Genomic DNA, 16,350 nt, shown 5'->3' with positions numbered 1-16,350 from the left:
AGAAGAAACTGTAACAAGAGTATTTATAGTCTGACCACAATCTGATCTTGATTTTATTATCTCGTTATTTATTATTGTATTTATCTTGATAACCTAGATTTTATTTAAGAACCGTTAAAACTTTATTAGGAGATCACCAATGATGCCAGTCTGGTGTGGTGGTTTCCAAAACGTGGTCCTGGAACCTCCAATAGGCCAAGATAGGAGCGTTTGGTGGTGTTCATTAAAATGAATAATGGTTCAACCTTCAGTCATAACAACTATCAGCCAGTCATATTTTCTTTGCACATTTACATTTTTTTTGTAATGTAATGTGATTGTGTGGATGCAAATCACTCATCACAAAACAGGACTTTCCAATGCCAATTGTCCCCTCCCCAACTCTTGACAAAAACCAAACTACTTAAAAATATATATATATATATATATATATATATATATATATATATATATATATATATATATATATATATATATATATAATCATACCAAACGGTTGGTGTCTGCTCTATAATACGGATCATTTTAGTAGCCCTACCTATGAGCAATACACATTGCTAAAAACACAGTGAAGCGTAGTGTAATTTCTGCTGCGAACTCGATACCAGCCTTGAGTGACTGGTGCGTTTGAAGGCGGGTGGGAGGGGGAGGAGTGTGTCCAATGGCGCGGCTGAGGAGGCGGGACATGATGACAGAGAGAGGCGGGCAGCAGCAGCCAGCTGTTGGAAAGCAGCGCTCCTGAACCATCCGCTACTACTGACCAGGTGAATAACTCACATCAGCCCGAGACCAGAACACAAGACTTCATTAAGACATCTTTGTTTTCTCTGTATTTGCGACTTTTCCTGTTGGTTTGGTTACGACCCAGCGGGTGAAACTCCGAGAGAAGGAGACCGAGAGCAGGTGAGATTAGATGTTTTATTTTGCTTTTGAAGCTTGCGCATTTAGTTTATTAGTATCTCTGTTGCTTCCTGTGTTGACATATTTATGGCATAGGCTATAGCCGTTAGTGAAGTACCTGTTGCTGTGTCATTGAACGCAGCGTATAGATGAGGCTATATTAGACAGGGATGCTTGGCAACTCGGGGACAGACGGGCTATTCTTAAACGGTCTATTTTGAATGACGTCAGCAATTTATCAGGCCTAATTATCCGCTAACATTTCTTTAAGCAATTTATTTTTACTGTTTTTATTTTTAGGGTCGAACAGCGTGCCGTGCATAATAAATCCTTTGGATATAGCCTAGACACATCCCACGACTCCTCCATCTTTCTCATCCCTTCAACCTGTTGCCTTTTTTCAATCCTTTCACTGGGTCTCGTTCAAAGTGTGCATTGTTAGCTCTCATATTTTGGGGAGTATAAGATTATTCTTCAAGATGTCACATTTTTTGAAACAAATTGTAGCCGTCTGCCAGAAATGTCTTTTTGTCAGTTGTCATTAAGGTGTCTCTCATCTTCAGTTACTCATACTTCAGTCACAGTGTATCAACTTTATAAAGTCATGAAACATTTGATCATTCATGGAAATGTTCTGCTCATGCCTGCGTGTACTATTACTATTCTGGCTATATTAAGGCAATTCAATTATCTCCTGATAAAATTAGACAAATATTTCCTCACCATCACTCTGCAAAGGCCTGTTGAGTCCATGGACTGTCCGACCCTGAAGATGACACACACACACACACACACACACTCATTCTGATATATTGATGCTTTGATATTAAAATTATATTCTTCAGCTTTGAACACAAAAGAAGAGTTGGGCTTTCTCTTCTTAAAATAACGTTGGTTTCTGTTTTGATTTGATCTTTGGCAATCACCCAATCAACTTTTGGATTTCTGTCTTGGTTCATGCAAACCTTGGTTCCAGTTTTGGACCTGGTTTCCCATTTGACCATCTTAACTCGGGACTTTGATGTGACTAACACAGGAGTGACTGAAATGACTTAAACAGCAAAAACCAAGGCTGCTCACCAGAGCTCGGTTAGGTGTCGTCCACACAGCTGCAGTCCTGCTCTGCACTTAGAGTTCACTAAATCAGTGGGGTGGAGCAGTCATGTAGCTTCTCTTTTGATCGTTTTCATTGTACAATCAATATATGTGTGAAAAATAATATTTCACAGCGGCAGCAGCGAGACAGTAGTGCAGAAGCATGCTCTAGTGCGCTAACTAAATGGATTATTGCAATTTACTTTTTCTTTTCAACACAAACTTTGGCCTTTGACTTGGCTGTTATAGCATAGCTTCTTTTGGCTAATATGCTTGCACGTGTTTAGCATGTTTTTGACACATTATTAAGATCATGCTCTAAATGACTCATGGAAAGAAAACCATCATAGCAGAACCCCCAATACTCACAAATGCCCTACTTATTTCCCTTTTCATTCAGGCATGCAGTTCACTGCAGCAAGAAAAACCACCATTGCGAAATACATTCATTTGAATCTATTTTATACAGTCTGGTTTGATCTGATTGAACTTATTGAAATGATCTTGTCTGTTGATGCACAAGCTTTTAGTTTGCATGTGTGTTGTTGTCCCAGTGATGCCCCCAGTGTTTAGCCAGAAGCGCCCAGGGTATGCCAGAGAGCATGCTGAGTGCTGCTGTGTGTCTGTGCTCAGTTTTTTCCACTGTCTCGCCTCTGGGAAGGCGTCTGACAAAGGTGTCCACTTTCCCTATAGAAGCCCTATCACTATCACTGCACTATTACAGGACACACAGCAATTGTGTTTTTACATTCATGTTATTCATATGCTTTTGATACTAGCTGAGAGGTTAAAAAAGATCTGCTATTTCATTTCATTTCCACGTTTGGCGGTTCAGGAGTTGAGCTTAGAGATGCACGGTCACAGGCAGTAGATGTGTTCTGGTGCATTCACAGACCTCAAACCGCAGTTGTCGTGCGGGACAACATCCAGAATTAGCTGATGTGTGAGGCACAGCCGGGCCTTTCCTGCCTGTCTGGGCCTTTAGGCCTTCGACAAACTAAACCACATAGAGTTCTATAGCTAACTCCACCAGTTCGGCTGGAGGTGTAGCTATATATACCCAGCTAGTTGTGTGTTTTAACACAGCGGCTGTGATAGTCCTTGTTTGGTTATATCTGAGAGGAGAGGAACTTTCTGTAAAACCCCTGAGATAAAGAACTTTCTGCCCTGTTTACGCGTCCCACTTCCCTCTCTTCTCGCCATTAGCACGCCTTGATATGAGGATAAATGGTTTCACTTCTGAGAGACAGCGCAGCTTGACGTAGTGTGAGTTCAATTTTTTGTGGTGTGGCTGGAGGTGTTATTCAAACAGACCAGTACTGGTTTTGCGGTCCCTATACTTGTAAGCGTAGGCTATTTGTCTGCAGGGTGTCCTGTTTTATCGCCGAGATGGCGACAATGACGGGTTCATCTGTAGCTGTCACTGTTGAGGTGAGGTATATCTGCAGCATATTCAGTGCAGTGGATATCACAGGACTTTATAAGGTAATAATAAGAGCTGGATTCCTCCAGAAATGCCCCAGATGCCTTTGTGCCAAGCTTACGTTGAGGGAACTTTAGGGGTCGTGGGAACACAGGCGCCATATCCGCTCAGGAGGGACAGGGGACTAAATATAGAAAAGTCCAATACAGTAATCCAGTATAAAGGGGAAAAACCAGCGAAAACTGCTCCGGGCTTTGGAGAAGCACTGTATGGTCAGGTCAGAGGAGTCAAACCACCACTAGTTGTACGCTTATAGAGGTGTGTAAAATGGAAATAACATACGGCAAATTTACGTATACGTTAGATTTAGTGTTTTATGAGTTTGCATCGAAGTCACTTCATGGCTGTCACCCATAATGCAAAGAATGTCAGTAAAAACAATCGTGTGATTTCCCATTTCTCTAGTGTCCCGCTCTATAAGGGACAGAAACATGGCCGCGGGAACTAGGAGTGCGGAGGGTGCTACAGCACCCCCTTAGCAAATGATAGACAAACCACAACCATAATTAAAAATGACATGTACATTTATTTTAATGAATTGATTATTGATATTAACCTACTCCCTTTCATTACAATTACATGTAATTTGATTTCAAAATTTGGTTGGTAAGAGATAAACACATAATTTGATCAGAATTAATCTACCAATTTTGCCAAGAGCGAGGCGTACTGCGCGCCTCTGACACTCGTTCATGAGTGAAGATAGTTGTGGAAGCTTTCCCGGGGGGTCAACAGCACAGACGTTAGCTTGCCTATAACATGGCACGAAAGCGCATTTTGGATTTCTTCATAAATCAACTACAGGCTAAAAAGCCTAATAGACCTGAGTCAGAAAACCCAGCAACTGTAACTGAAAGAAGTAGCAGCAGCACCTCTACATCTGTTACTCCCACAGAGACCCTGCTAGCAACAGACAGGCAGCTAACTTTTGATTTGATTTAATTTAATTCAGTGATGTGTTTTATACCATTGTATTTTGTGGCTCAGTGTTTGAGCTTGTAGTAGGCCTATTCTGTACCATTGACGTAGCTTTGTGCCTATATCCTGCGATACCCGGGCCTAGTTTTGCCCTGTCTTGGATTTTGGATTTCATTCTTGTTTTTGTTTTTCCGCTTGTGGAGCATTGTGATGGATGTGGTGGTTGACTTTGGCTGAAAATGTCACTCTCGAAAATTTGTCAGCACCCCCAACTCAAAATATGTTCCCGCGGCCATGGACAGGAGCGGGGCTTTTCTGGACCAAGGAAAAAAACAAACAGCTTGTGTGTATCACAAAAATGGACCAAGCCAACCACAATCCATCCATGTCTTTGCCTTCTGCTTGCTTTTTTTTCTGACCTGGCTGTGCATGAGAGAGGAGTGGGTGGCTTTTAGCTTCAGCCATCTTTCAAAAACACACCGTTTTCCTTTTACTGTTTGGTTTTAGCTATTGCCCGCTGAACCTTTAAAAGGAGCTATCGACTGTATTTTTAACCCTGTCTCTTGGGGCTGTGCGGTGCAGTCAAGCACTGAGCGACTGGCCCGGGGGTAACCTAGACTGTGGGGGTGTCAAACTGTGTGGACTGCTGGCCCGGCAAGGCCTGCTCTAACTTTAGACCGCATCGCCTCATGGTTTTAAAAATAAAAACCCTGCCCTTGTCAAAGGGAAAGGGACTTGAGTCACTTAAACCAAACATTTTCCCACCAGAATTATATGAGCGTGAAGAGAAATATTATTGAATATTTGTGCTGTTGTTATTGTAAATGTAGACGCACATACACAATAATATACCATTAGTTCAGTGGCCACTGCGTACAAATGTTACACAAAAGAAATATTTTTAACATAACTTTTTTAGTTGTTTTTTTTAAATATAGAAGAAAAGTGTTTAATATCACATTTATTTGTTGATGCTCACTGCAGCAGTATGAATGCCAATAACTCAAACATATTGTGTTGCACTGTAACATTGTTATATATTATTTTACAGGTGTCAGAGTGTCAGACGGCAGAAAAAATGGGAAGAAAGAAAATACAAATTTCTCGTATTCTGGACCAGAGGAACAGACAGGTGGGCAATATTTCATTTATTTACCCTAACCTTTTTTTAATACAGTAGGTTTGCCTCAGTAATTTTTGCACAGGTTCATTTTAAGGCCTGTTCGGACATGCTGTAAATACATACACATTAGTACCTCATGTTTAGTGCAAAGAGGGTGCAGGAGATGCAGCAAAACATGGCCTAAAATTGTAATGCTATATAGACAAGGTTGAGAGTTCAGTAATTGGACGCACACAACACACACGATGTGATAGTTGTACTGATTTGTACATAACAACGTGTTTTATGCATTGGGCAGCAAGGACATCCAGTAGCATCAGGGGCTAATAATTTCTTAATACTGAATGATAAGAGACAGTAGTCGAATCATAGTTACATTTTACAATAATTGCAGTATGCATGCTTCATTTTCTCACTTGCATATTGAGGGCCAAATTGGAGTCAAATAGGTGTAAATAAGAAAGGTAGAGAAAATTGAGAGTTAAAGCTGAAAAGTTTGCCGTAACTTTAAGAAAATCTGAAAGATCTAACCGTAAAAATTAGATTTTGTTCAGTGCCAAAAGGTTAGTAACGGCACTTATGCTCTTTCACACTGAACAAAATGGACCGAGCACTCTAACAGAGCGACATGGCAGGAGGACATATGGTTTGAAGCCTAAAAAAAAGATTTATTTGACAGTACAGTAGAGGAAGTTTTTTTTTTTTTAATCAGTTTGATGGAAGATGAATCTGACAGTGTGATGTTGACTTCAACTTACAGCCAGAAGTTACATACATTTTCACCACAGCCTGAGGTAATGTCAGTGCGATACTGCAATGTGACCGAGATGTTCACATCATGCTCGTAACCTATTAATATGTTAATCAGTGTGTATGAAAAAAATAACACACACATCAAACACACACAAGGAATCGGTGGAGACAAGAAGGAAACGTATTAAACTGGCAAATACGATTTGTTTCTCATATCTGATCTTCAGAATTGAAGGTTTTTTTTGGGGACTTTTTCCTTTTCTGAATTGAGTGTGTCAGGAGGATAGACAGTGTTGTATGCTGAGACAAACTTGTGATTTTAGACTTTATATATATATATATATATATATATATATATATATATATATATATATATATATGTATATATGTATATATATATGTATATATATATGTATCTAATATATATATATATATATATATATATAAAAACATACCTGACTGTCAACACCGTAAGTATTTGCAAGCTATCAGTTTGGATTTGTGTCTTTTGCTTTTCCATTAAAAGAAAGTAATACACTTTATTACACTTTAGCAGTTTTATTTTTAAACAGCAATAATCATGAATCTGATAACACAAAAAGTTTGTATTTTACGCTGATTATATGGCAACTAATCCAAAAAAATATTTTTTTTTCCTGCTACAGCACACTTTGGCTATATTTATTCCAATTATTCATTCCTGCAGAAATATTTGAGTTCACACTGGAACATTTTCACATATTTGACTTTTAGATTGATATAAATACTATGATGTATATATTCTTCTCACTCATCAGTAACTGGCTGTAGTTAAAGGCAAGATGACACAAACCTCTGTGTGTTCTTTAGGTGACTTTCACCAAGCGTAAGTTTGGTCTGATGAAGAAGGCGTACGAGCTGAGCGTGCTGTGTGACTGTGAGATCGCCCTCATCATCTTCAACAGCACCAACCGTCTGTTCCAGTACGCCAGCACAGACATGGACAAAGTGTTGCTCAAGTACACAGAGTACAGCGAGCCACACGAGAGTCGCACCAACACAGACATACTGGAGGTACGCTCCAAGCTGCTGTGGAAGGAAATGACAGTGAAGCATGATTTAATATGAACAAAATAGTCAACTGTTTCAGGAAGCATTAACATGAAATTCAGGGTTGCAAACTTTAACAAAAAGAATGCAGAGGGTTGTATTTTGGATGAAAACCCTTCACATGTTGCTTTTCCAAATCTTCATGCTATCATTGTGGGTCATTTTCAACATGCGCCTTCTGTTCTGTATCAGACTCTGCGTAGGAAAGGCCTCAATCTCGACAGCTCTGAGCTGGACAGCGAGGAGAGCATGCAGGTGGCTGCAGACAAATGTCCTCTCAGCGAGGGCATGGATCTCTCTGTGGCTCGCCAACGCTTCTATGTCAGTCCACACACACTTCTGTTATTGCACATTCACCACACACACACACACACACACACACACACACACACACACACACACACACACACACACACACGTCGGGCTGTGTTTTAATTTGGATTCTCCTAATTCTCATCATTTTAATGAATTGAAACAGCTTACAATGACTGAAATGTCCAGAGACATAATATGATATTGACACCTTCTGACTGTTTCTAAACTTTAATTCTTATGCTGTTATTATACATGGATTGTTACTCTTCAGGCTCCGTCGCTCCTCTCACCGGAGGCCCAGTTCCTGGTGTCTGCAGGCTGTGAGAACGGCTTCCCCAACTCCTCCGGATCCAACACGGCGTCCCACAGACCTCCAGGCTTTAAATCTCTGAGCTCCAGACCTGGCTCTGCCAGCCCTACTGCACAACACGCACACACTGCGTTCATGTCTCCACACTCAAGTGAGCAGAAGTGGTTCCTACACTGTATGAAACATTACCCGATACATTTCATTCACAAAGTGAAAGATTTGCAGGACATTTCACATGTCAGTTCAAGACCAGCAGATGACAAAGGGACAGAACATACTATGGAGAGTAACCTATACACATCGTTAGAATGTATATGTGTGTATTACTGTATACTATATGCCATAATTGCAGCCAGAAATGGCCCTTATTATGAAAAAGAGCAGTTCATTTTAATTGTGAACCAAACTATCATATTACCTCAATGTGTTTATTGTACTTTATACTCATTTGCAGTACCATAATTTGACTTCTACATGACTTTGCGCCAAAAAAAGAGTTTCGTTACAAAATGGAATGTGCATAATTTGAGAAATGTGACTCTCACTATGAGAAAATGATTGCTGGCATTAAACTTTCCACTGATTTGAAAATCATTTTTAAATATAACGGCATCAAAGACATTAGCAGTTCACAACATGTCTTTTTAGAAATTAACAATGTTTGACAGAAAATGACCATTTGCTACCATATTGAGCAATGAACGTTGTTCTGCTTTAAAATAGATTTAGCAAGATTAAATTATTAGTCTTGCTAAATGCTTGCTCTGAAATGCATGTGTACTATCAACCTTCTGTGCAGCTGGCTGTGAACTCACAGGAAGTGTGTGTGTGTACGTGCATGTGTGTGGGTACTAATCCACACATGCAGTTGGTGTGTTTTGTGAAACTGGCCCTCTACCAGTGTAACAGCAGCTGTAAGCAGTTCTGTGGTTTCTGTGCAGAATGTATCACACCTGCCAGTCATGTCAGCCTCTTTTTTTTTTTACACTCTTTAACTATTTGATTGCACTATGATGTCATTAATAGACAGTGTTTACTGACGGCTGTAGTGTGTTAGACGTAAAGTTAATCGTTTTCTAATAAATGACACGGATATTTGCGATTAGTTCAAAATGGCTTCCGTCAGGTCATCAATACACTTATATTATATTACAAATTTGAACTTGTAAACTAGACCTGCACATTGTCTTTAAAGATCAGATACCAACACAAAGGTCAAACTAAAAGAAGAAGTTCATTTTTATCACACTTGTGGCAGAAACAGAACGAGCAGAAGAATGTATCACAGAGAATAAATGATCCCTCTGTGAGTGAAACAAGCTCACATCTCTTTTCACTTCCTGCTCCTTTCTTTCGCTGTGTAGGTATCGGCTACTCCGTGTTCTCCCACGGCAACCTGAATCGAGCTCTGGAGATGAAAAGCCCTCCTCCTCTGAACCTGGGCAGTGAGAACCTGCGGGGAGAGGCTGCTAACCAGGGCATGGGGGCCACACGTGCTAACCACAACTCTGCTGTAAGTTACTATTCTGTGTGAGCTGCACCTAAATGTGTCACACTTCTCACTCATATGATATACATATTTTATGCATGCAATGATGTCACTCTATATCACTACAACTACAACTAAGGCCGAATTTGCCTCTAAAGTATCCAGTATGGAAAAATGCGTCGTCATTCGATTCCAAAGTTCAATCCCAATTCAAAGGAGTAAATCTCATCAGCGTCAGTGAGCCAATCAGCATGCAGCATGCTTCTACCAAGCTCTAATAATGCTGCTGATTGGCTGCCTAACGTCACACGCAGTGGTGGAAGAAGTATTCAGATCCTCTACTTAAGTAAAAGTACTAATACCACACAGTGAAAAAATACTCAAAACAGTTCTTTCCATCAACTAAGTGTTTAATGGTCTCATGATTTCAGCTGGACTTGTAGGGCGTTATATTGTTGGGTAGTTTAATTTATAATAAAACATCATATTTTATATGTGTTTTATGTGCAGAAATCTTAATTTGTAAAGTAACTAAAGCTGTCAGATGAATGTAGTGGAGTAAAAAGTACAATATTTCTCTCTGAAATGTGGTGGAGTAGTAGTAGAAAGTGGCATGAAAAGTAAAGTACAAGTACCTCAAAATTGTACCTAAGTACAGTATTTGAGTAAATGTACTTAGTTACATTCCACCACTGGTTACAATTCTTAGAGACACACAGGAAAAACTCTAAAATAAATAAAAAGATTTGTACTCATAACACATATCATATGTGTTATGTTGTAATTTCTTTTTTGTTTTATAAAAATTGGTATTGGAAAAAGTATCGTTTAGGAACCGGTATTGAAGTCACGGTATTGGTATCGGTATCGGTACCAGAAATGTTTGAACAATACCAAGCCCTAACTACAACGGTTTGACTGATTTCTCCTTCCCTGTTCCTCAGAGGGGTGTCTTGTACCAGGGCCTGCACAGCAGCAGCTCCATGGTAGCCATGGGCAAGGCAGGGCTGCTGGGTCACAGTTTTGGAGGCTACGGCCTCCCCTCTCCTGGAGCCTCTGGTACGTCTGCCATATTTCATCTATTCAACGGTGGTTGCTTTCTTGCTGAGAGTTAGATGAGAGGATTGATTCCGCTCTCATGTCTGTCTGTTAAAAGTCAAGCTACAAAGACTGTAAACAGCACGTGTACAGTATGTACAAAAACGACAAGCTGTGGTTTTTCAGAGGGGGTTTGTACTGCACTATTTTTTGGGCGTGTAGGAAGTTACTACAGCCGTCCAAATAAAATAAATTAAAATATATAGTCCTGCACATAACTCCCTATCGTATGGATTAAACAATATAAGATGTAACGTGTAAATTAGTGAGATTTAGAGCCTCTGGTTCCAGTCTTTATGCTAAGCTATAAGCTAAGCTAACCGGCTGCTGGCTGTAGCTTCATGCTTACAGTACAGACATGAGAGTAGTATCAATCTTCTCATCTAATTCCTAAAATGTCGAACTATCCTCTTATTGTGAAGATAATCTACCATTCACTGATTCTGGTTTAATAAAATCCATATATGTGTCCTCTTTTTTCATCTTTTAATTTATATGTTTCTTTCCAGAGTACAGCCCACCTGGTTTTTATCACTCTGTTAGTCTACAACGAGGGACAATGAACCCCTGGCAGCCAGCACATCTGCCTCAGGAGCCCCATGGGCCTCATATAAGCCCAGGGTAAGGATATTTATTGTGTAATATGGTAGCTCTGTGAGGATATAATATAAGGATAAGGATATAAGTATGGAATAACAAGGATATAAGTATGGAATCATTGCAGAAAGTTGTATCTGCACACTGTTCTTGGCTCTGGCAAGGATTTATTTATTCACTCTTGCTGTGCATCCATTTGATCAGTCAGATCTTCATCAGGAGCAAAACAGCACTAACAAACATCCCGTTTTACATACGTGTCTCAAGATGACAGTAATCTTCAGCCCAAGGCAACCATATACTGTGTGTGGCTTTAGAACACAATAAAGTACTCATTGACAACAGCTGTCAGCATCTGGAACGCAAAATAATATGATAAACAGTAAGACAGAGCAAGGGAACGGAAAAAAAGAAAATATGGAGAAAAAAAACGATTTAATCAAAAGAAATAAAGTGAAAAATAAATAGATACAAAATAATAAGAAAATGCAGTAAAATAAGAAAACAAAAACAATGAAACAAATATTATTTTGAAACTAAAATAATAGTTAAAATAAAAATATGATAAAATAAATTACAAAGAAATAAAACAAAATTTAATGGAATATAAAGTAAAAACAAAGAAAATTAGAGAAAGGAATTATATAATAATAATAATAATAATAATAATAATAAAAGAAAATAAATATCTAAATACATAATTTTTTTTTAAAGATATACATAAAATGATAAGTGTGGAAAGATTGTGTTTAATTGTAAAGGTGAACTGCCACTGGACGTTTTGAGCTATTATTTTCATAAAATATGGAATTACAAACTTGTGTGTTACTGGGTTACAGCTGGTTCCTCTACTGGAGTTTACTTTCTGTTGTTTATATGGTAGAAAGTGTTGTGACTGTTTAATCCATAATGCCACATTTGCACATGGTATTTTCATTGATTTTAACTACATCAAACTGTCATCAAGCTGCACCCGATACACCTAAGACATAATTGGAGAACTGAGGTTCTTTAAACTCCGACATTTCTTCTGTCTTGTTGTTTCCAGGATGTCCAGCGGAGGGTGCTCCTTCCCGTCTCAGTCTTACTCCTCAGCCTCTCAACATCTGCCCTCAGTCAACCTCAGCATCAAATTGGAACGTAACTCTCCTGAGCACATGTCCTCGCCCACCTCCCCTCCTCTACACCACCTCCGGCAGCACTCTCCAATGAGCAACCCTGATTCGGCTCGCCGGACTCCTCCAGAAGCCCATCCAGCCAATGGGACGAAAGAGTTTCCCAAAGCCGGCTACCCGCAAGACGAAGAGGAAGGAGGGCAGCCGCTCAGGCAGTTAGAGATAAGTGATGGGTGGCAGAGATAGCTGGCTGCTGCAGTCTAACACCATCTCCCATTCAATCAGCTATCTATCTTCCACCAAAACCAGTCCTCTCTTACACACACACACACACACACACACACACACACACACACACAGAGAAGATAGTGAGATGGGGTCGATTTGTCTCATCCCAGAGAGGAATGCCTCTCTTTGTCTCCTCACACGGAGCTGGTCTCTCCTGGGCGATGGAGAATGTTCTCTGCATCACTTGATTGATCCCTTGAAGAGACAGATGCATACAGACATTTGGTTTTTAGTTTGGTTAGGTTAAGGTTTCTGTGTGGAGCTAACGTAAATCAAAAATACAATTTCAAATGTGTTTTTTTAATTGTATTTTTTTCTGTGACTTTGTTGACGTTAGCTACAGCAGCACATCGGGACCAGCTGCATTTCTCCAAAGCTGGAAAACCAAGTCCAAGTACATATTTGACTTTCCAAACGGTCTTCAGTGTTTGACTGAGGTTTGGTGTGAAAATTGGAAAATAGCTGTAAAATGACACTTTCTTGGTAAAAAATGTTACAGTGAAAAGCAGATGGAAAATGACACATAATGACACCAGCTAGAATAAACCACTTAGGGCTCCTGCACACTGGCTGCATGCCGTGAGCGTTTTTTTTTTTTTTTGGCTTCCATATTAACAGGTTAGAGGTTGCACACTGCCTGCGTGACATGCGCAGCCGAAAACGCGTGCCTGCTAGAAATAGGACCGACACCTATTTTTCACGCGACACGCAAACGTGTTGGAAGCGTTTTCAGGCTAAATAGAATACGAAAAGATGTTTATATGTCATTTTGACACGATTACATCTTAATAAATGACATGTTGATGTTTGAAAGTCTCTAGGTTTTGACATAAATGCAGATATAAATGTAATTTAAATAATTATCGATTTTCAAATATTGCACCTGTCAATACAGAACGAAATATTCTGTAGCCTATTTTGCCGTCAATAGTGCCGACGTTGTCTTTGCTGTAATCAAATCAGTATATATTTATAGTTAACAAAACTATAGACAAAATAAAGTTGAAGAACACGCTATTATTTCATTTTATCAATGGGAAACATACATGTGTACAGACAAGGCCTAGCAGCAGCAGCGCCGCGTCAGACACGTTTCTCGTGTGCAAAGACATGGAAAACGCCACGCAACCGAACCGCCACGCTACCGAACCGCCACGCTCACGCCACGCAGCCAGTGTGTAGGAGCCCTGTAGGAGTTTGTGTTTGTCGCACAGTGTTTCATTGCATTGGTGGAGGGACAGTCAAGTCCAATTTATTTGTAGAGCACAATGTCATACAGAAGCAAGTCAAAGTTAAAGAGTAACACAGAGAGGTGTTGTACTAAAAATACCGTATCTTTTGCAAGATGTCCACTTGATTTGTCTCAGATTGCTGAAGCCCCACAAAAGCACCAGAGTCAGTTAAGAATGCATATTTCACGCAGGAGGAGGACTGTGAATTGTGTCCTTCGTCTCTTACTGTACATTACAATCACATTAGGGATCTCTGCTTAAATGTACATATGGACATTTGGGTATTATTTTAAGACAGACGTAAAAAAATATATATATATAAACCTATCCTTTACAATTCTAGGCGTCAGTGTCTCAGGGACTTGGATGATGTTTTCTTTGGGAAGTGTAAAAATGGCTTATTTCTATGTTTGTTTGTAAGACTGTAGCTGTGGATACGCTAAGCTTTAGTTGTATTATTCCTCCAAAAATTGCTGGTTTCATATTTTTACTTTACCCCATCAACACAGTTATGGCATTCTACTTTAACTGAAGACCAAAGTGTATCAATATTATCCCTATGCATTGCAATCAAAAGCTGCAACAGCCAAAGACATTATATGTTTGTCTATATTGGGTCTAATTTGATTTAAGTAATAGAAAACTGGTTTCCATATTATTATTTTTTTTAATGAAGGGCTTAAATTAGTAACTGCATATTGCAGATATTATTGAGCTTTACTGCCATCATTGTCTTATGATATTTAGAAATATATGAAACACTGTGTAATGAATGAGTCTAAATATTCATAAGATAGGCTATTTAATATTAAAAAGAAAAACACAAATTAATTTATTATTGAGGAATGTTTGGTTTTCATTATATCTGTAAATGTACTTTGCACTGTATTTTTGTGCACTGGATTTATGTGTGTTTTAATTTTGCATATTCAATTTTTGTTTGCTGTGTGCAAATGACAATATACTCGGAATTTGGGTTTGGATGAATTTCCACTTGTTGTCCACAAGAGGTCATCCTTATGTCACAAAATTTGGATTTGAATGAGAGAGTGCAGCGCAGGGAAGCCCAAGCTGAACTATTGGTGATTCATAATCTGATGATTTTCTTTGACAATACACAGGTTGAGTGGTTCACCCTGAAGACATGCAAATAATGCGTGCATGACGAGCCCTGCAGAGATTCTTGGTGCAGTTCTTCAAGTCAGGTGCTGCTGTGGAATTAGCTCTTTTTTTTTTATGTGGATTACTGTAATGTCAGCATGAAGAACCAAATGATCAGTATTCTGATGTTTTTGGGTTGAGTTTTTACACGTTTGCTGAATGCTTTACTAACAGAACAAAGACAGATTTGTTGTGAATCCTTTTAAATAAAAACGGTTTGATTTGTACCTTTGCCTTGCCCTGCTGTTTTTTTTTTGTTTTTTTTTCTACAAAGGGAATTTACTTCATCATCTGTCTCAAAAAAATGTGACCACAGTTTTTATCATGTACATTGAATCTGAAGACAGATAAAATGCTACAAGCTTTCATGTGTCCATTGATTTAGTCTTAGTCACCTCCGTTCCATCTTTTGAACTCTCACACACACACACACACACACACACACACACACACACACACACACACACACACCCTCATTATCATGTCTGGCCCCTGTCAGGCAGCTCACCATGCAACCACCAAACGAGAGGAACAAGAAGGGACCACTTTAAAGGCCTGGAAACCTTTATGTCTTCAAATAAAATACATCTGGCACAAAAAGGTTCATTTCCACAGCTGGTTGTCTTACAGCAACTGTGCCACAACGTTTACTTATGCTAGCGCTGTGAGTCAGTCCACCTCTGTCGTCTCTCCTCCCTAAATGAAAAGAGGCTCTCACTGGGGTCATGTCTGGTCTGCTCCCCTGAGACTAGGCTGGCCCAATCTGTAGGGCATGTCTGGGTCCTGCACACACACATGCACACATATCCTGGTTTCTATAGCAACCACAGCCAGCCATGGCTGCCTGACTTGGCCCGCTGCAGTCCACGGCTCAGACTGAGGGGGCCTGAGGCCTCCAGCACAGATGCACATAATGAATGTGATTATATAGATATGTCAACCTTGTCACCTTCCAGTTCACAAGGCCTGTCGCAGGCTCAGAGAGGCACAGAGCGCCGCATAAACTTACAAAGCCCAAATTGTTCGCCTCGATTAAAGGTGTCTAACAATAACAGAAATATTTTTACTATTGATACAGAACATCCCAATGCTAAATCTTTAAACAGCCATAATATATGGGATGTCAGATTGGTAACCGGTACCCTTCCAAATTTCTTCACTTGGCTTTGCCTCCAGTGAAGTATGTCCCAGTGCACGATAAAAGACAGCAAGGTGGCCGTCTCTCCCTAAATAAGAGAACCTCTGTGGCTTTTGTACGACATGGTCAAATGATATCAGCAATAAATGATGACAACTGCCAAAGAGCCTTTCCAGCCTCGCTCTGGTGAAAGGTTACATTCCTTAACTGTTGTTACACAACTGGCATGAAGGTTTTGAGAATGTC

At 39.7% G+C, this 16,350-nt stretch overlaps 1 protein-coding gene across 1 annotated transcript; it reads left to right on the top strand.

The window, feature by feature from the left end:
* The first annotated feature begins 720 nt into the window (after positions 1–720).
* Positions 721–15,193, top strand: mef2b (myocyte enhancer factor 2b). Its single transcript, XM_078259291.1, has 9 exons — positions 721–903; positions 5,448–5,528; positions 7,122–7,325; positions 7,554–7,682; positions 7,948–8,137; positions 9,351–9,499; positions 10,420–10,534; positions 11,083–11,194; positions 12,219–15,193. The coding sequence occupies exons 2-9, from the start codon at positions 5,475–5,477 to the stop codon at positions 12,529–12,531; spliced, it is 1,266 nt and encodes a 421-aa protein (XP_078115417.1). The 5' UTR covers positions 721–903; positions 5,448–5,474; the 3' UTR covers positions 12,532–15,193.
* Positions 15,194–16,350: the final 1,157 nt, after the last annotated feature.

This window comes from Sander vitreus, chromosome 9 (assembly GCF_031162955.1).
Source record: "Sander vitreus isolate 19-12246 chromosome 9, sanVit1, whole genome shotgun sequence".
NCBI lineage: Eukaryota > Metazoa > Chordata > Actinopteri > Perciformes > Percidae > Sander > Sander vitreus.
This window is presented reverse-complemented; position numbering and strand designations above follow the sequence as displayed.

Coding starts and splice junctions, on each gene's coding strand:
- mef2b (XM_078259291.1), top strand. CDS start 5,475: ATGGGAAGAAAGAAAATACAAATTTCTCGTATTCTGGACCAGAGGAAC. Junction 8,138..9,350: donor GTTCATGTCTCCACACTCAA/GTGAGCAGAAGT, acceptor TTCGCTGTGTAG/GTATCGGCTACTCCGTGTTC. Junction 11,195..12,218: donor GGGCCTCATATAAGCCCAGG/GTAAGGATATTT, acceptor TGTTGTTTCCAG/GATGTCCAGCGGAGGGTGCT.